At 37.6% G+C, this 15,254-nt stretch overlaps 1 protein-coding gene across 1 annotated transcript in view; it reads left to right on the top strand.

The window, feature by feature from the left end:
* Positions 1 to 15,254, top strand: part of LOC121440664 (A disintegrin and metalloproteinase with thrombospondin motifs 19-like) — a 170,667-nt gene that overhangs the window by 34,274 nt on the left and 121,139 nt on the right. The window contains exon 3 of the mRNA XM_041641459.1: positions 6,783 to 6,948. Within this exon, the coding sequence (XP_041497393.1) occupies positions 6,783 to 6,948 (166 nt within the window). The remainder of the gene's footprint in view (positions 1 to 6,782; positions 6,949 to 15,254) is intronic.

Genomic DNA, 15,254 nt, shown 5'->3' with positions numbered 1-15,254 from the left:
ATTGATATGTTCTCTTTTATTCCAGAAGAGAGCAATGCATTGGGTTAAGAGCAGATGTCTCTTGAGTAGAGATGATTGAACAGGCTTCCTAATTGAAGGCACGAGGCTACAACTATCCCAAAGCCCTTTGCCTCGGAAGTTCTCAGTGTATTTAGACTGAAATGAGACAATAACTACGTTGGAAAGAAGGTACTAGAAAAATAGGAGGTGTTGAAACACTAAGGATGGCAATCAATACTCGAGATGTTAAGGTCTTTTTGATTTTGAGAAAGTAAATGCTCTACACAAAGGCAGGGGTATTCTTGGAAGAACCTGACATCTGTGATACATTAAGATGCAACAATGCTCCCATGAGACCCACATGGGAGCACCGGACAGAAATCTCAAGGTCCAAATCAGGAGCAGAAGGAGACGGAGCACGAGCAAAGAACTCAGGACCATGAGGGGTGCACCCACACACTAAGACAATGGGGATGTTCTATTGGGAACTCACCAAGGCCAGCTGGCCTAGGTCTGAAAAAGCATGGGATAAATCCGGACTAGCTGAACATAGCGGACAATGAGGAATACTGAGAATTCAAGAACAATCGCAGTGGGTTTTTGATCCTACTGCACGTACTGGCTTTGTGGGAGCCTAGGCATTTTGGATGCTCACCTTAGGAGACCTGGATAGAGGTGGGCAGTCCTTGGGCTTCCACAGGTCAGGGAACCCTGATTGCTCTTCGAGCAGATGAGGGAGGGGGACTTGATCGGGGGAGGGGAAGGGAAATGGGAAGCGGTTGCGGGGACGAGGCAGAAATCCTTAATAAATAAATAAATTAAAAAAAGATGTAACAATGCATTAATTGTTATCCTAAAATAGTTCAATATAATGTTTGTTCACACAGAACATTTGTTCATTATGTTCACATTAGATTTCAGTAGTGAAAATGAAACGAGAGAGACAGGCAATAGTTTCTCATATGCAAAAGCTTCCCATAGCCTTACCATATGCATCTGCATCAACACCCTTGTGTTTATTCTCTGAGTATATAAGGGAGACACTGAAATGATCAAGTCAGAAAGGCCATTTTCTTGCGATAAGAAAAAACACAGCTATGTATGTGTCAGAAATGAATTTTTATACAAATTTGTATATTTACAAGGAAGATACAATTGCATGAAAGGTCTTTTCCGATTTTGGTTATAGCAAAATACTATGTTATTTGATGAAAACACAAAGCAAATTTGAAACTGTAATTCTTTAGCCCTGTTTTATGCTCACGTTTTAAGATACATTGCTTTACTCACAGGAGATAATATGCTACATCAGCAGCAAAAATGCTATAGAAAATAAAGTCAAACAATACAAATTCAGATGACATCAGCTATTTGTCTAAGACATTTTTACAACCACATACCGATGCCAAATCCTTTACACTTGTGTTTAGTATCTCTCTTTTTTTATAGTATGCATTATCTTTGATCAGTAGACTGGTTTGTCCAAGACACACAAAACAGTAGGCACTGTTTTGCTCCCTAAAATATTGTTCTTGTATTCCACCACCCCCAATTTAATAGGTTCATATTATTGTTTGTATACATTTTTCCATTTCTGTCTCATTCCGGCATCTTTTATAGATTGTTGCCTGGAATCTATATCTTTTTCACCACCACCCCTATGCTTCACCTCAAAAGCAACAGCTCATTTCATATTATCCAAATCCTCCACTCAAGACATTTTATATCCTGAAATCTTTATGACTTTATCTTATCATCCAAATCCTTTTAAATGCTAAAATTTAAAATTATTCTTGTTGATAATAACTATGTATTTATGTTCTTAGTTTCCTGTTTATATGTGTGCATACATTAAGTAGGGTTAACTCAAGCTAATTAGTGTTTTTTAATATTTATATTCCATCCTAGTCTTTTACTTAACGCAGCTTCCTACTCCTCCCCGCCTGGTTCATCTATTTTGTCTCAAATTGAATTTTCTTCTTCCTTAGGTTGACTGGTCTTCTGCTCTGTACACATCAATTTTTCTTTTTTTGTCTTGCCACTGATGGACACTAAGACTGACAAGTGTAAACAGTGCTACATGGGAGTGCAAATATGTCTCTAAATTAGTTATTCTCAATCTATGGGTGACAACCCTTTTGGAGAGGTCAAACAGCCCTTCAATAGGGGTTGTGTATGAGGTAGTCTGCATATCAGATATTCATATTATGGTTTGCAATAGTTGCAAAGTTGTTTTTTTTATGAGGTAGCAATGATAATTTTATGGTTTAGGGGTCACTGCAACATGAAGAACTGCATTAAAGGGTCACGGCATTAGGAAGGTTGAGAACCACTGCTCTAACTCATTTCGTTTCCCTGATATTCATGAGTGGAATTGCTAGATCATATTTTAATACTGCACTGTCACATAGCCATAATATGTAGTACTTAATGAACAGTCAAACCATATTCTCCATCGAGACACAAGTTCAACAAACACACTGAAACTTTACACAAAAATCAAGGAATACCTGAGAAGGAACCACGGAAGAATGGGCGATGGCTTGATGGGATGAGAGTAATTTCTTTCTTTCTTTCTTTCTTTCTTTCTTTCTTTCTTTCTTTCAATTGATTATGTATACAGCGTTCTCAGTATTTTGTATGCATATATGCCTGCAGGCCAGAAGAGGGCACTAGATCTCATTACAGATGGTTGTGAGCCACCATGTGGTTGCTGGGAATTGAACTCAGGACCTTTGGAAGAGCAGGCAGTGCTCTTAACCTCTGAGCCATCTCTCCAGCCCGAAAGTAATGTTTTTCTAGGTTAAGAGTAAAATAATACCTGAAATGAAAATCACCCCAGGAAGAACAAGCAGGAGTGTCCTACTACTTCTGAGCCCTGTAAGTTGTCAGTTATGCCTACCTAAGCTGTTTAACATCCATTCATCTCTTAAGTAGCCTCAAATCAATTTGAATAAATGAAACAATCTTGATTCACTGAAGCAGCCATGTTAAAACATCAATGAACCAAATCGGTGTTCTGGATTTAATTAGAACAGGTCCATGGCAGTATTAGTGTACCTAAAAGGAGAGCAACATTTGTGGTCGCTTACAAAGCACCTGAACTTAGAGGAAGATCCAGCAGAGCCAGCAAACAAGAAGTATCAGCCTATTTTTCACATAAGCAATGCTAAATAGAAAAATATAGAAATTCTTTGTGAAAATCCTTATTAATGGTGCCTACATGTAGAGGTGTTGTGTATATATGTGTACAAGTGTGTAGAGGCCAGAAGATAAACTCAAAGCCATTCACTTCATGTTCACATGGGTGTAGGTGGAAGTATGTGCATGAGTGTGCATATGCATGCATGTATGTGTGTGTGAGAGAGTGTGTGTGTCAGAAAGAAGGTGTGTATAGGCCAGAATTCAGCATCAGATACCTTCATCGATTGCTCTCTCCCTTATTTTCTGACATAGGTCTTACCGTGGGACTCTTATATGCCACAGAACTAACTAGCAAGCCAACTCCAAGGATACACCTGTCACCTCCTTCCTAACGCTAAATTCTTAGCTAGCGTTCTCCAGGAAAGTGCTACAACCCTGACCTTTTAGATAGATGCTGGGTAATTCAACCTCAGGTTCTCTCTGCTTGAAGACCAAAAATTTTATCCCCAAGTCATCTGCCTAGTCCCATCTAAAAAAAACATTTTTTTTTGAGATAGGGTTTCTCAATGGTCTGCAACTGGCCATTTAGGCAGGACTGGCTAGCCAGTGAGCCCCAAGGATCTGCTTATCTCCGTCTCCTCAAATAAACATCATCAGTCTGCAGTTTATACAGGGGTTCTGGGGTTCAAACCCAGTTACTTGTGCTTGTGAAGCAAGTACTTTGCTGATTAATGGCCTCAGTCCCCTGAAATTTTTATTAAATTGTGAAATAAAATAATTAATGACAAATGCCCATTACAACAGGTAGAGAAAGAAACGACTGTAAAGCTTAAGTTTATTCTCTGATGCTATCATGTGAAATTTCAGAATAACTCTGGAAAATGCAGAAGTGATGGCCATGCAGTGCCACACTGTGCTGTGATTTCCCATGAGCTTTGGTTTCCTTCTAAGTTGACGCTAAAGCAATTCTGTTGAACACTGGGCTGTTTGTGCAGAGAGGTTAAAAGGGGGTTATAGTTTTTCACAGCTTGTAAAACCACAGTGGAGATAAAACAATCTATTTTGCTAATAGGAAAAAAAAGCGACTTTTCTGTGAAAACACAGAATCATCCATGATAGTATCTTCAATGTTACAGTCCAAGGCTGCAACCCTTGTGTGCCATGGTGTCATGGTAGAGGTTCCCGGTCTCTGATGGAAAGTCTACAGATTGATACTTGGTGCTAAATGTGCCTCAGAGGGGGCTAGGGCTGGCACACGGTGTCAGACTGTAGCTAAGCATTGCACGAATGAGTCACCGTTTATAATTATTCTAACATGTTTTCCTTTTAAAACTGGCAATCTTGGTTTCTTTAAAAAAAATTCCTGTAGATAAAATTCTAGTTACACCAGATCACCTATATTATGGTTTCTAATTCTTAGTCAAAGAACTTGTAACAGCAAAATAGACATTTCAAGTTATACTTAGTGTGTTAATAGAGGAACATGAAATGCAATGTTTGTGTATATTCAACACATTTGTCATAATTATTGGAATAAATGTATCAGGGAGCAGGTATAGAGTGTCTAGTAGTAGACCCCAGGATAAGAATATTAAGTGTGTTTTCAAACACCCCGCTGTCATTTTTCTGTGGATTCACAATAATGTTCTTACAGCCCCACTGCTAATAAGAAGTTACACTACTCCAAAATCAAATTCCAGATCTGTTCTAGGGAGCAACAAACTTTACAGGACATGACACTGCATAATATATTCAGGAACACTTACATGAATTCAGCAGTTTAGAACCTGTTGAGTGTGCCTCAGATTATGAATTCAGAATTTGAGTTAGCGTGGTGTGTTTGCATGAGATGTCACGTCATGATTCTTTCGCCAGTCATGACTGATTGTAAGGGATGAGTTAATAAGGATGATCTACTAAGCTATGACACAAGGATACATAGTATGGATCAGTTTCTAATTCAACACCACCCAGTCTCTTTATGTATCGATGACCTATGTCTTTAGTACCTATTACTTTGTATATTTTAATTTATCATTCTATTTATCATCAAACTACAGCTAAGGCAAAACATTTAAGAGTCATTGTAACTACTTTAAAATTCAAGAGAATCATAGACATACACATCTATATTATTCACATATTATTCTAAAGGTTCTTTAGGTTAAAATTTTATTCCTGATGTAATTGTTGTTGCAAAATTGGAAGAACGGTTGAGGAAATAAGATGCAGAAGGGGTGTTGGATTGGGCCATAATTCTTCAGAATCTTATTAAAGGTATGAATAACTCAAAAAATTAAATTGGTTAAGAAATTTTTATTTGCTCTAGAGCATCTCACAGTGGGAATTTGATAAAGAATAAAATGAAGTAGCATGTACTTATCCCTTCATGTTTCTTGGCAGGACATTTAATGCCCTCTAATAATGAGGTAAAATTTACATTTGAAGTTATTAGCTGCATAAATAGAAAATATAGTTATATATTTTTGGTTACTGAATTAGGCAATACCTATTTGTGTATTATTTTGTATCTTTCTATCTACTAGGAATGAAGAAATAAAACCATGTCTCTTTTAAAACAATGCATGTGATATTTTTTTTTTAAAAAACTCCTACGTTCATCTAAGGAAAATGCATATTTTCAGATTAATTTCAGTTCTTAATCTTCAGTTTTGTAAGTTTACTTTCTGAAAGAATTATTATGCTACTTATATATGAACACTGAATTAAAATAAGCCATACATTTCATGTGGTTAATATGAAGCCAAATTAGCAACATTATATAAATAGAACTGTTGCTGAATAGTTCATACTTCAGGAAAGTATTTCTATAAAAATGCCTGCTAAGGTGTTAACATGGTAAATTATATATTATTTATAGATTGGGTTATATACTTAAATTATAAACGTTAAGAAGAACAACTTTTGATGGTTCTTTGTGGAGTATTTTTCTAGTTATGATGCAGTTTATATATAGTTCAGGAAGGAAAGACGCAAGTGCCTAGGCTTACTCTCAACACATAACAAAAATGCAAACTGGTTATTTTTATTGGCCCTAGCCTTGGTTTGCAGTTTCTGAATTTACATGCCCAATTAGATAAGTTTAAAATTATCTGTTAAAATTCTATGACCTGAAGTGATAAAATAATAAAAAATTTCTAACATGTTTAGTGGAAAGTTTAAGCCATTTTCTATATTCATTTCAGTGCTCTAACTCATCATGTGTAATGATATTTTATATGAATTTATATGAATTATTTCACTAAATAGAAGTTTTCAAGAAGTTGGACTGTGTGGTGCCTGCAATTAAAAACTGCTTCGCTATTGCTGGACATGTTGTTCATGTTAGTGACCCCATGGGTCTCCCAAAAGTCAGCCTTTAACATTCCAGAATTTTTACTGTGCATCTGTTGCTGGCGTTTTGCCTCCCACCCACACAGGCTCAGCCTAACGAAATGGAGTTTCTGCTAGTGCAGTAAGTGCATCAAGATGAAGTCATACTATGAGAAGGTTGCAAAGCTGGCTTTGCAGGGAGTTTGTGTGCACATTTGTTAGAGAAAACAGCACATGGGCGTGGAATCTGAAACGTAATTTCTAGATGGTATTTCTTACATATCTTTTCATGTTATGTGTTCCAGATGGGCTTTATACAACTCAACGAGGACTTCATATTCATTGAGCCATTCAATGATACAATGGCCATCCTAGGTCACCCACACCGTTTATACAGGCAAAAAAGGTCCACAGAGGAAAAAGTCAGGGAGAAGCCAGCTCTTCACAACCATCCCTGCGGTGTCATTTCAGGTAATGCATCCTGAAAAGATTTATGCCAATGTGTCCTAGAAAAGGAGTTTTGAAGCATTCTGTCTCCACCTCTCTACTTCCCCTTCTCCCAGTGTGCACTCATCCTCCATACCCTCGATCTCTTGATTTATTTGTTATTAAAATGGAATCTCATTTGCTTAATGGCAATTGGATATGTCCATGGTAGGTGTATTATTTGTGTTTATGTTTATTGTTTGTGAGGTACTGTACTTGAATAGCAAAAGACAGAAATTCAACCACTCTTCAAAGATCAGCATATGACCTCTGCTCTGCCATGCGCAGTCATTCTGGGAAGTCTGTCTTACAGACTGCTTTACACCGCACTGGAGTAGGGATAATTGACAGAGTCCCAGACTTCTGAATGAATAGCGTGTGCTCAGAGCCTTACGCAGTCCACCTCCAGGAGAACTGCACAGATTTTGCTTCTCTGTGATTAGAAGCATCCTCTGTGTTCCTTGAAACTCATCTAAATGGCGTCTTGGAAGATCAGTATCAGAACTAGAAGGGAAGTAAAACCATATACATTTAATTCATTCTCTGCATCAGAATGCAGGCCCTTTTTAGAAGCTCACAAACATTCCAGCCATTGCATTCCCATCATGTTCATTCTGCAAGTTCCCTGGAAGAGTAACGTGGCTCTTTTGCTTGCTTTCCTATGAGCTTTACACAGAAATCTGTGATATTTTCAAGAACAGGAAGAGGGGCGAAGGGGTGCCATCATCAACATTAGAATACAGTCTTCCCCTAAGACAGGTCTTTTAGACATTTAATGCAGCCATCTCAGTGAGTAGTCACTTACTAGAGAAATATTTTGATTAAAATGCGAGAAGGTATGAATTTCAGAAGGATTTTCAATGTGACGGATTTAAAATTAGACTTACAGGCTTGCATTTAAGTGATAATGTAGCTGATGGACAGGATATAAATTCTAACATTGACTGCAGTATTTGAGGCTAGCTTTACGGAAGTGTGACAGCAAGTAGTATTTACAGTGCCCACAGCTCTCAAGGGTGTTCAGTTTAGAGAAAAAATAGGATGTGCCCTGTGTAGGATGTATTTCTTTAATATCAATCATAAATTCTACTTTCTTCTGGGAAAGCTCATCCTATACATGAAAAGATCTTCAATGGTTTGCTGAGACTATGTTGACATCTGATTCAGTGAACCAGAGAAGACCATGTTGTGGAAGACAAGGCCTCTTTCCTATTTTAGGAATTTTAAATAAAAAAAAAAAAAGGTGAAGAGCCAAACCAAAGAACATTATGGAGGAAGGAAGAACCTGTTTAGTGTCTGAAACTAAAAATGATAGCATTAACTCAGAGATTATCTGTTTAAGACGATGGCTCTTGAGTTATCCTCAAAATCTGAACTGTTTAGCTTCTACATCCCGATGAGCTCCCACCTATAACTACCCATGTTAACTAAGGCTTTGTGGGACATTTTTAACTGTGACAAACACACTAGAGAGTCCTTGTGTTAGTAGGTTAATAAAGCGTAAATGCATGATTCATATTTGGCAAACATTATTCCCAATGTTTCTGATATACATTACATAGTACATATAATATGCATAATGCATTATCTTATTTGGATAAAAGACTTGCCTGTAAGGACAGGAAGCTGTCAGAAATCAGAGGATTTGTTGAGCTTACCTATATCGAGGAGTTCCATGTTTGCTATTTCAAAATTAGCCACATATGAAATGTATTTAATTTCACTCATGAATCTCCTGTTGCTGTTTTCTTTGCACTTTGAGCCTACACGTTAGCACAATAGTATGACTTAGGTTTGCATAATGTTTCAATAGTCTTACAAGATAGAATTTTGAAATTTCTTCCCGCTTGGTCTCTGTAGTACTCCTTTGCATCATGCAGATGTCATAGGTGGCGTATATGTCTTTGCATTGAGCATATGAATTATTTTTTTCACAGACACTTTTCGACTCCTAGTATGACATTTTGTGTGCTTTTTAAAGTTTTTTGAGGATTTCATATATGAGCTCTATATTTACATAATTTCTCCATATTTTCTCCCTTCCAACTCTTCCCCTATCCCTCCTCAACTTCATGGCCTTTTCTGCTTAGTGAAATTAAAAAATTTAAAAAATAAATTAAAAACAACCAGCTAGCTCACAATGTTGTAGAGCTAACTGACAAAATTCCTGTTTCTAAAAGGTGAATAGTATATTGTTTTAAAAATGAGTCAATCAAAAATTATATTGTATAATGGTAAGTATGATGAGAATCCCAGTTCATACCATTCCTCAAAGTGTAGAACTGGATGAAAGAAATGCTGTGCACAAGCTAAGACAATGAACTGTGAGGTCAGGGGTCAGGCTGCCTGTTTTCACACCACCAGGTTACACGTTTTAAGTGTGTGAACCTGGGGAACATATCTCTCGAAAGGTCCATTTGCAGCATGCAAATTGGGACAGGATACCTGAACCGTATCGTTCTTCTCAGAATTAAATGTGACTACATGGGAAAATGAAAAAACTTATTCATAGTTTTTTTTTGAGATATTAATGGGGCAAGAATATTTTGGGCATAAGAGACGAAATACAGGAATGTGTAAAGGCTTAAGAAAGAATTGGCCAAGGGGACTGACGCCAAATGTCTGTATCTGATGCTCTCCAGTCCTGGAGAAGTAGCTGTACACTGGATCATGATGGCACCCACGTGCTCTTCAAGTGACACCGTCATTTTATCTATTTATTTATCTTTAAAGATTTATTTATTTTTATGTGCATTGGTGTTTTGGGCTGCATTGTATGTCTGTGTGAGGTTGCCAGATCCCATGGGACTGGAGTTACAGACAGTTCTGAGCTGCCATGTGAGTGCTGGGAATTGAACCTAGGTCCTTTGGAAGAGCAGTCAGCGTTCTTAACTACTGAGCCATCTCCACAGCTTGACATCGTCAATTTATCATTGATTAACATTGGAGAGTAAATTTATTGTCGTGCCTAGACTCTGTAAGAAAAACTGGACATTTACGGGATTGAAAATCAAAGTCTGAGCTGGATTAAGAGGTCATTTCTACTCTTAGAGCTTATTTAACCAGGCCACTGTTGAAACAGTGAACATACTTCCTCCAGCACTGCTCTGATGACTGTCAGGGTTGGCAGGTGATAAGAGGGCACATGTCTTGTACTTTTCTGCATATTATCAAGTTCCTTCTCTAATGGGAGTGTGTAGCAACAGCAGCTGTGCATATGGCAATGTGCATAAGTCCAGACAAGCATCTGAAGATTTTGGAAATGAGGAACGATCTAAGCAAAGTTGTAGAGAGTAACAGCTTCAAAAGAACAAATATAAAAAAAAAAGTTGCTGCAATGTGAATGGCTTCCACACACAATTGCTAGGTTGTAAGAGGGACTCTACCATGGAGTTGAATTATTAAGAAGCATAGAGTGTTCCAGATAGTTTATTTAAGTGCAACATGCAAAAAGAAACAGAGGAAGCTGACAAATTATATGGGATTCTCACTGTCTGGAAAAGCAAATGGTCTACCAGTCCACACAGGGAAGAAGCCCTCTTGGCCCATGCTCAGTCTCCACTTCTTGTTTCAGTCTCTGAGTCTCTTGCAGCTCTGTCTCTGCTGAGTGTCTTCTATCTTTATCTACTGGTATAGAGACATTTTCCAGGAAGGCCATGTTTGCATTTTATCTTAATTTCGCTTACTTTATGGGGTTGGTAGAAGTCAAATTGTGAGTTCAACTTCAGATGAATTAGTTACAAATTCTGTCTCTATTTCAGCTTCTGTCCTGACCTCCAGATATATACCAGCTCCTACTCATTTTTATTTAAAATGGTGTAAAGAGTCTTAATAAATTATAATAGTTTAATACCATTTTCTTTCCTTGTACTAAAATTTTAATCTTAACACTAATTATGTGGGGTTTTTTTTGCTGTAATTGAAATTGATTTATTATGAATTCTAGAAAGTTTTTCAAAGCCTTTAATTAAATATCCTTTATGGTAATTATTAATATTTTTAATACAAGGTTGGGAAAAATGCTGTTTTGATGCATTTTATGATTAGGAACCCAGGAGAGAAATTGAGCAAAACAGATAGAAAGCACCAATCAAAGCTGAGTGGCTTCCCTTCATAGTCAGAAATAATGATGTCTCTTTTGAAAAGAGAGTCAAAACCAGAGCCATAGCACACAGCTTGCTATCAGTGAGGAGCCAGCGGTGAAAGAAAAGCATCCCACTGTGGAGAGGAGAGGAATGGTCTTACTTTTCTGGGTTTATTTCAACTGAAAAAGCTTTAAAGGATTACATAAAAGTTTGTTGTCCCAGGAAAAGCTGGAATGCTTGGTTTAACTCAGAGACAATTTGTTAAAAAAGGATTTGAGTAATCATCTCTTCACATTCATCTTCAATGTTCCAAATGCCTAAATTTCCTTACAGGGCTACCTATAGGCCATGAAAGCACATCTTTGCATACACTGGGAATCCTTAAATTTTGGAGGTTTTATGTGAGGGAAGCACTTTGTCCTCTTGTTCTCTTGGTGATGGATATAGACAACCAAGAGAGCAGCTGTGATGGAGGAGCCAGCTTGTTCTTTTTTCAGGTGCCCAGACTCCTGGAAAAAAATCACACAGAAACCATATTAATTAAATCACCGCTTGGCCCATTAGCTCTAACTTCTTATTGGCTAACTCTTTCTTCTTAATTTAACCCATCTCCATTAATCTATGCATCACCACGAGGTCGTGGCCTACCAGCAAAGTTTCTGTCTCTGTTGACAGCTCCATGGCTTCTCTCTCACTTCACCTTCCTCCTCCCAGCACTGAGTTTAGTTTTCCCCACCTAGCCCTGCTCTACCTTATCACGGACTCAAAGACAGTTTCTTTATTAACCAATGATATTCACAACATACAGAGGGGAATCACATCGCAGATACATCATAGATAAGGGTGTTCATAATGAGTACTTCACAAGAGGCACTGTCTAAAGGACAGTGAGAAACCCTTGTAATGGTTCCAGGGAGGCTCTAAGCTTCTATAATAAATACTAAGGGTTCAAATTAGATAGCAGTTTGTATCCCCCAACATCTTACAGTTCAGAAATTTTCAGAGAGCCAGGACAAGAGAGTAAATATAATCTGTGACATCATGCAGTGGCCCCTTACCTCTTCCTATGCCCTACTGCTATGTTATTCCCTGTCAATTCTAGCCCACTGGGGTAGAACTGAGAGAAAGAAGGAACAGTAATCTTGTTTTAAAGATAATCTAGGAATCACATACACCATTTGTCCTCATGTTTTGCCATTGAACATTTAGCTGGATAGTCACACAGTTGCACATTAGGCGGAACAATGCTTGTGGATTGCTGGGAAGAGAGTGGATGCCTACAGGTGGTCAATTATCTTTGCTACAGCAACATCCCAAAAATCAATGAAAGGGTCACAACCAGCAGAAAGAGAAAATGTAGAGAGACGTCCAGAGTGAACGATGCTCCTTGTTTTAGTTATTAGATATTTCTACGCACACCTGTCGCTGTAGTGAATGAATGCCTCACAGCACACGATGTTCCTCATTTCCTCTAGTGATGATAAAAATATGAGAACACACGCAACTTTTCATAACCCATAGCTATTGACTCTGGAAAGATAAGTCTTCGGAAATAAACTTGAAGAAATTTCTCGCAGTTAAGACCTGCTGTAAGGTGGATTTGAGTCTATAACTACAGGTAGAATTTACACCACAGTTGGAAAAACCACACAGTTAATTTTTAAGTGTCTTATACAAGAAAACAATATTGAACATAACTTCTATTCTTGTCCATCCATTGGGACTTTGTCATTCATTTGTAACACTCTTTTGAGTGCATAAATTCTAATCTTATCAACAAATTCTCTTCCACGTGCCCACTCTTGGTCTTGCCACTTTGCACTGCCTTCTTAGACGTTGCCATGCTCACTTTCAGTAAAGGGCATTTGCTTTTATTTTTGCAATATGTTCATTTATTTAGTCAATTGACTTTATATGATATTCAGGTGGAGCTTGTTTTATTAAGTAAATATTTAAATTTCTATTATTACAAGAAAGAAGAAAACCAGTAATGATGCAGACAGCTAAAACCAGGGCTGCTGCCAGCTATTGTCTTGTCATCTATTACAGTTTAGATCTCAGGGCTTACTTGAGTGTCTAGAAAGTAATAATAGAGGGAATTTAGGAGGTCAAATAATTCAAGATATAAACGAATCCTGAAACTGTGCAAATGTTAGAGATAATAGATGGTTAGTAAGATGGAGTCATAGAGGCAAGCTGAAACCATGGCACCTACTATGAGTAAGAACTTTTACCATAAATCAGCTAGATAAATAGAAAAGGTGAGAACAACTCTCTTGAACCCACACAAAGTTAGACATCCAATAAATGCCTTCCATTCAACCAAACCTTTTTCTTCCCATTTCTAGAGTGTCCACAATTTGTGGAAAAGAAATTTGGAAAAAAAGTTGATCAACATGGAAAAGACATTCTATGAAGGAAAGAACATCAGTTTAGATTATTGTGAGAGAAGCAATAACTGATTTAGTCATGGCTACAGAGATGATTATATAACCACTGGGATTTATTAAAATTTAGTAAATGATACATGTAAACATCTACATATTTATGTCATGTCAATATACCTCAGTGCAGCTGCTAAATATAAATATCACTGTAGTAGCATATGAACACAGGTGGTTACACAGTGTTGCACATGAACAACCACAGAAATGAATACAGGAAACATCTGTACCACACATACATCCCAGTTGTGTGTACTTTAGGTCAGGTTCAAAGTCCTGCTGTCTAACTCCAGGACTTTCCAGTCTGCAAATGGCCTCAAACTACCTTTTTTTTTTAAAAAAAAAAAATGGTTTCTTTTTACAGCATAGCATGAGTTTTGAGATCCATCCATAGATACATATTTTAGCAATATTTTTCCATTTTACTTAGTGTTCTATTGATTCTCATTGAATAAATCCACCAAAATTAGATCTATTATACTGTTGATGGCCTATGTGAACTATTCAGAACAGCGCTGTTCTGAATAAGCACATACTTTATGCACAATTCTGATGAAAGTATTTGAGAAATGGCCATTGCATATGCACAGTTTCATGTTTGGAGACCAAGCTAATCAGCTTTTCAGTGTGCTCATTCCAAGTTGAACACGAGTATCTTTTGTATTGTTGATTGTGATGTCAATACAATCTTTGGGTGTGTGAAGGAAAACACCAAAATTCAATCAGCCGTTTTTCCTGGCTGTTGCATATGTGACTGTAGTAATAAGGGCAGCGGGGCTGCGTTCCCAGCACCCCGGCTGCCTGCTCGGCTAGTTTATGCCTGAAATAATTACACACAAACTGTATTCATTTAAACACTGCTTGGCCCTTTAGCTCTAGCACTTACAGGCTAATTCTCATATCCCGATCAACCCATCTCTAATAATCTGTGAGAACCGGTCTTACCGGGAAGATTCTAGCCTAGTCCATCCTGGGTCGGAGCTTCACGGCATGCGTCTGCCTGGGAGCGGAGGCATGGCGTCTCTCTCTGAGGCATCTGCTCCTGAGAGAAGAGCTGTGGAGTCTGACCTCACTTCCTCTTCCTCCCAGCATTTTGTTCTGTTTACTCCACCCACAGGGCCAAGCAGTTTTTTTATTGCTTAACCAATGAAATCAACAGATTGATATATGACACTCCCACATCATGTGACTGCTTTAAATATCCACTGCATACATGTGGATGTTCAGTTATCCTGCATTCCTATCAACAGTCAATGTTATCGGTTCCTTTAATTTTAATCACTGTAGGGACTTTGATTCATTTCCATTTGCTTTTGGGTTTTCATATTGCCAAACTTGGTTGATGCTTGTCTTATACATAAATTAGAGATTTAGAGGGTTTTGTTGTTGTTTTTTTGCTTTTGTTTTTGTGACCAACAAGAGTTCAGTGTTTTCGTTTGTCACTTTAATTGAGGAACATTTGAGGAATTGTCATCACTTGAAGGTCTAACTTTTATACACATGATGGGAGGTGGAGTCAAAGCCTTGTATCTCATTCATGATGATTTAGTAATCAGAGCAACTGTCCGTGATGTGCACAACAATAGTTTTAGGTACTTTTTGCAAGCAGACCTTTCTTTTGTAATCAGGGTAAAGAAAAAGTCACATTTCTTTATTATATTGCATGTCAACTCTTTGTTAGAAATTTTGCTGGTGTGATTTTTTAGATGCATAATCCATCAATAACTCTAGGTAGAAATTACATTAAAATTCACTTGAAGGT

This window comes from Microtus oregoni, unplaced genomic scaffold (assembly GCF_018167655.1).
Source record: "Microtus oregoni isolate MIOR12 unplaced genomic scaffold, Mior012 000069F_ref0000032, whole genome shotgun sequence".
NCBI lineage: Eukaryota > Metazoa > Chordata > Mammalia > Rodentia > Cricetidae > Microtus > Microtus oregoni.
Note: the sequence above shows the minus strand (reverse complement) of the source record. Positions and strands in the feature narration are given on the sequence as shown.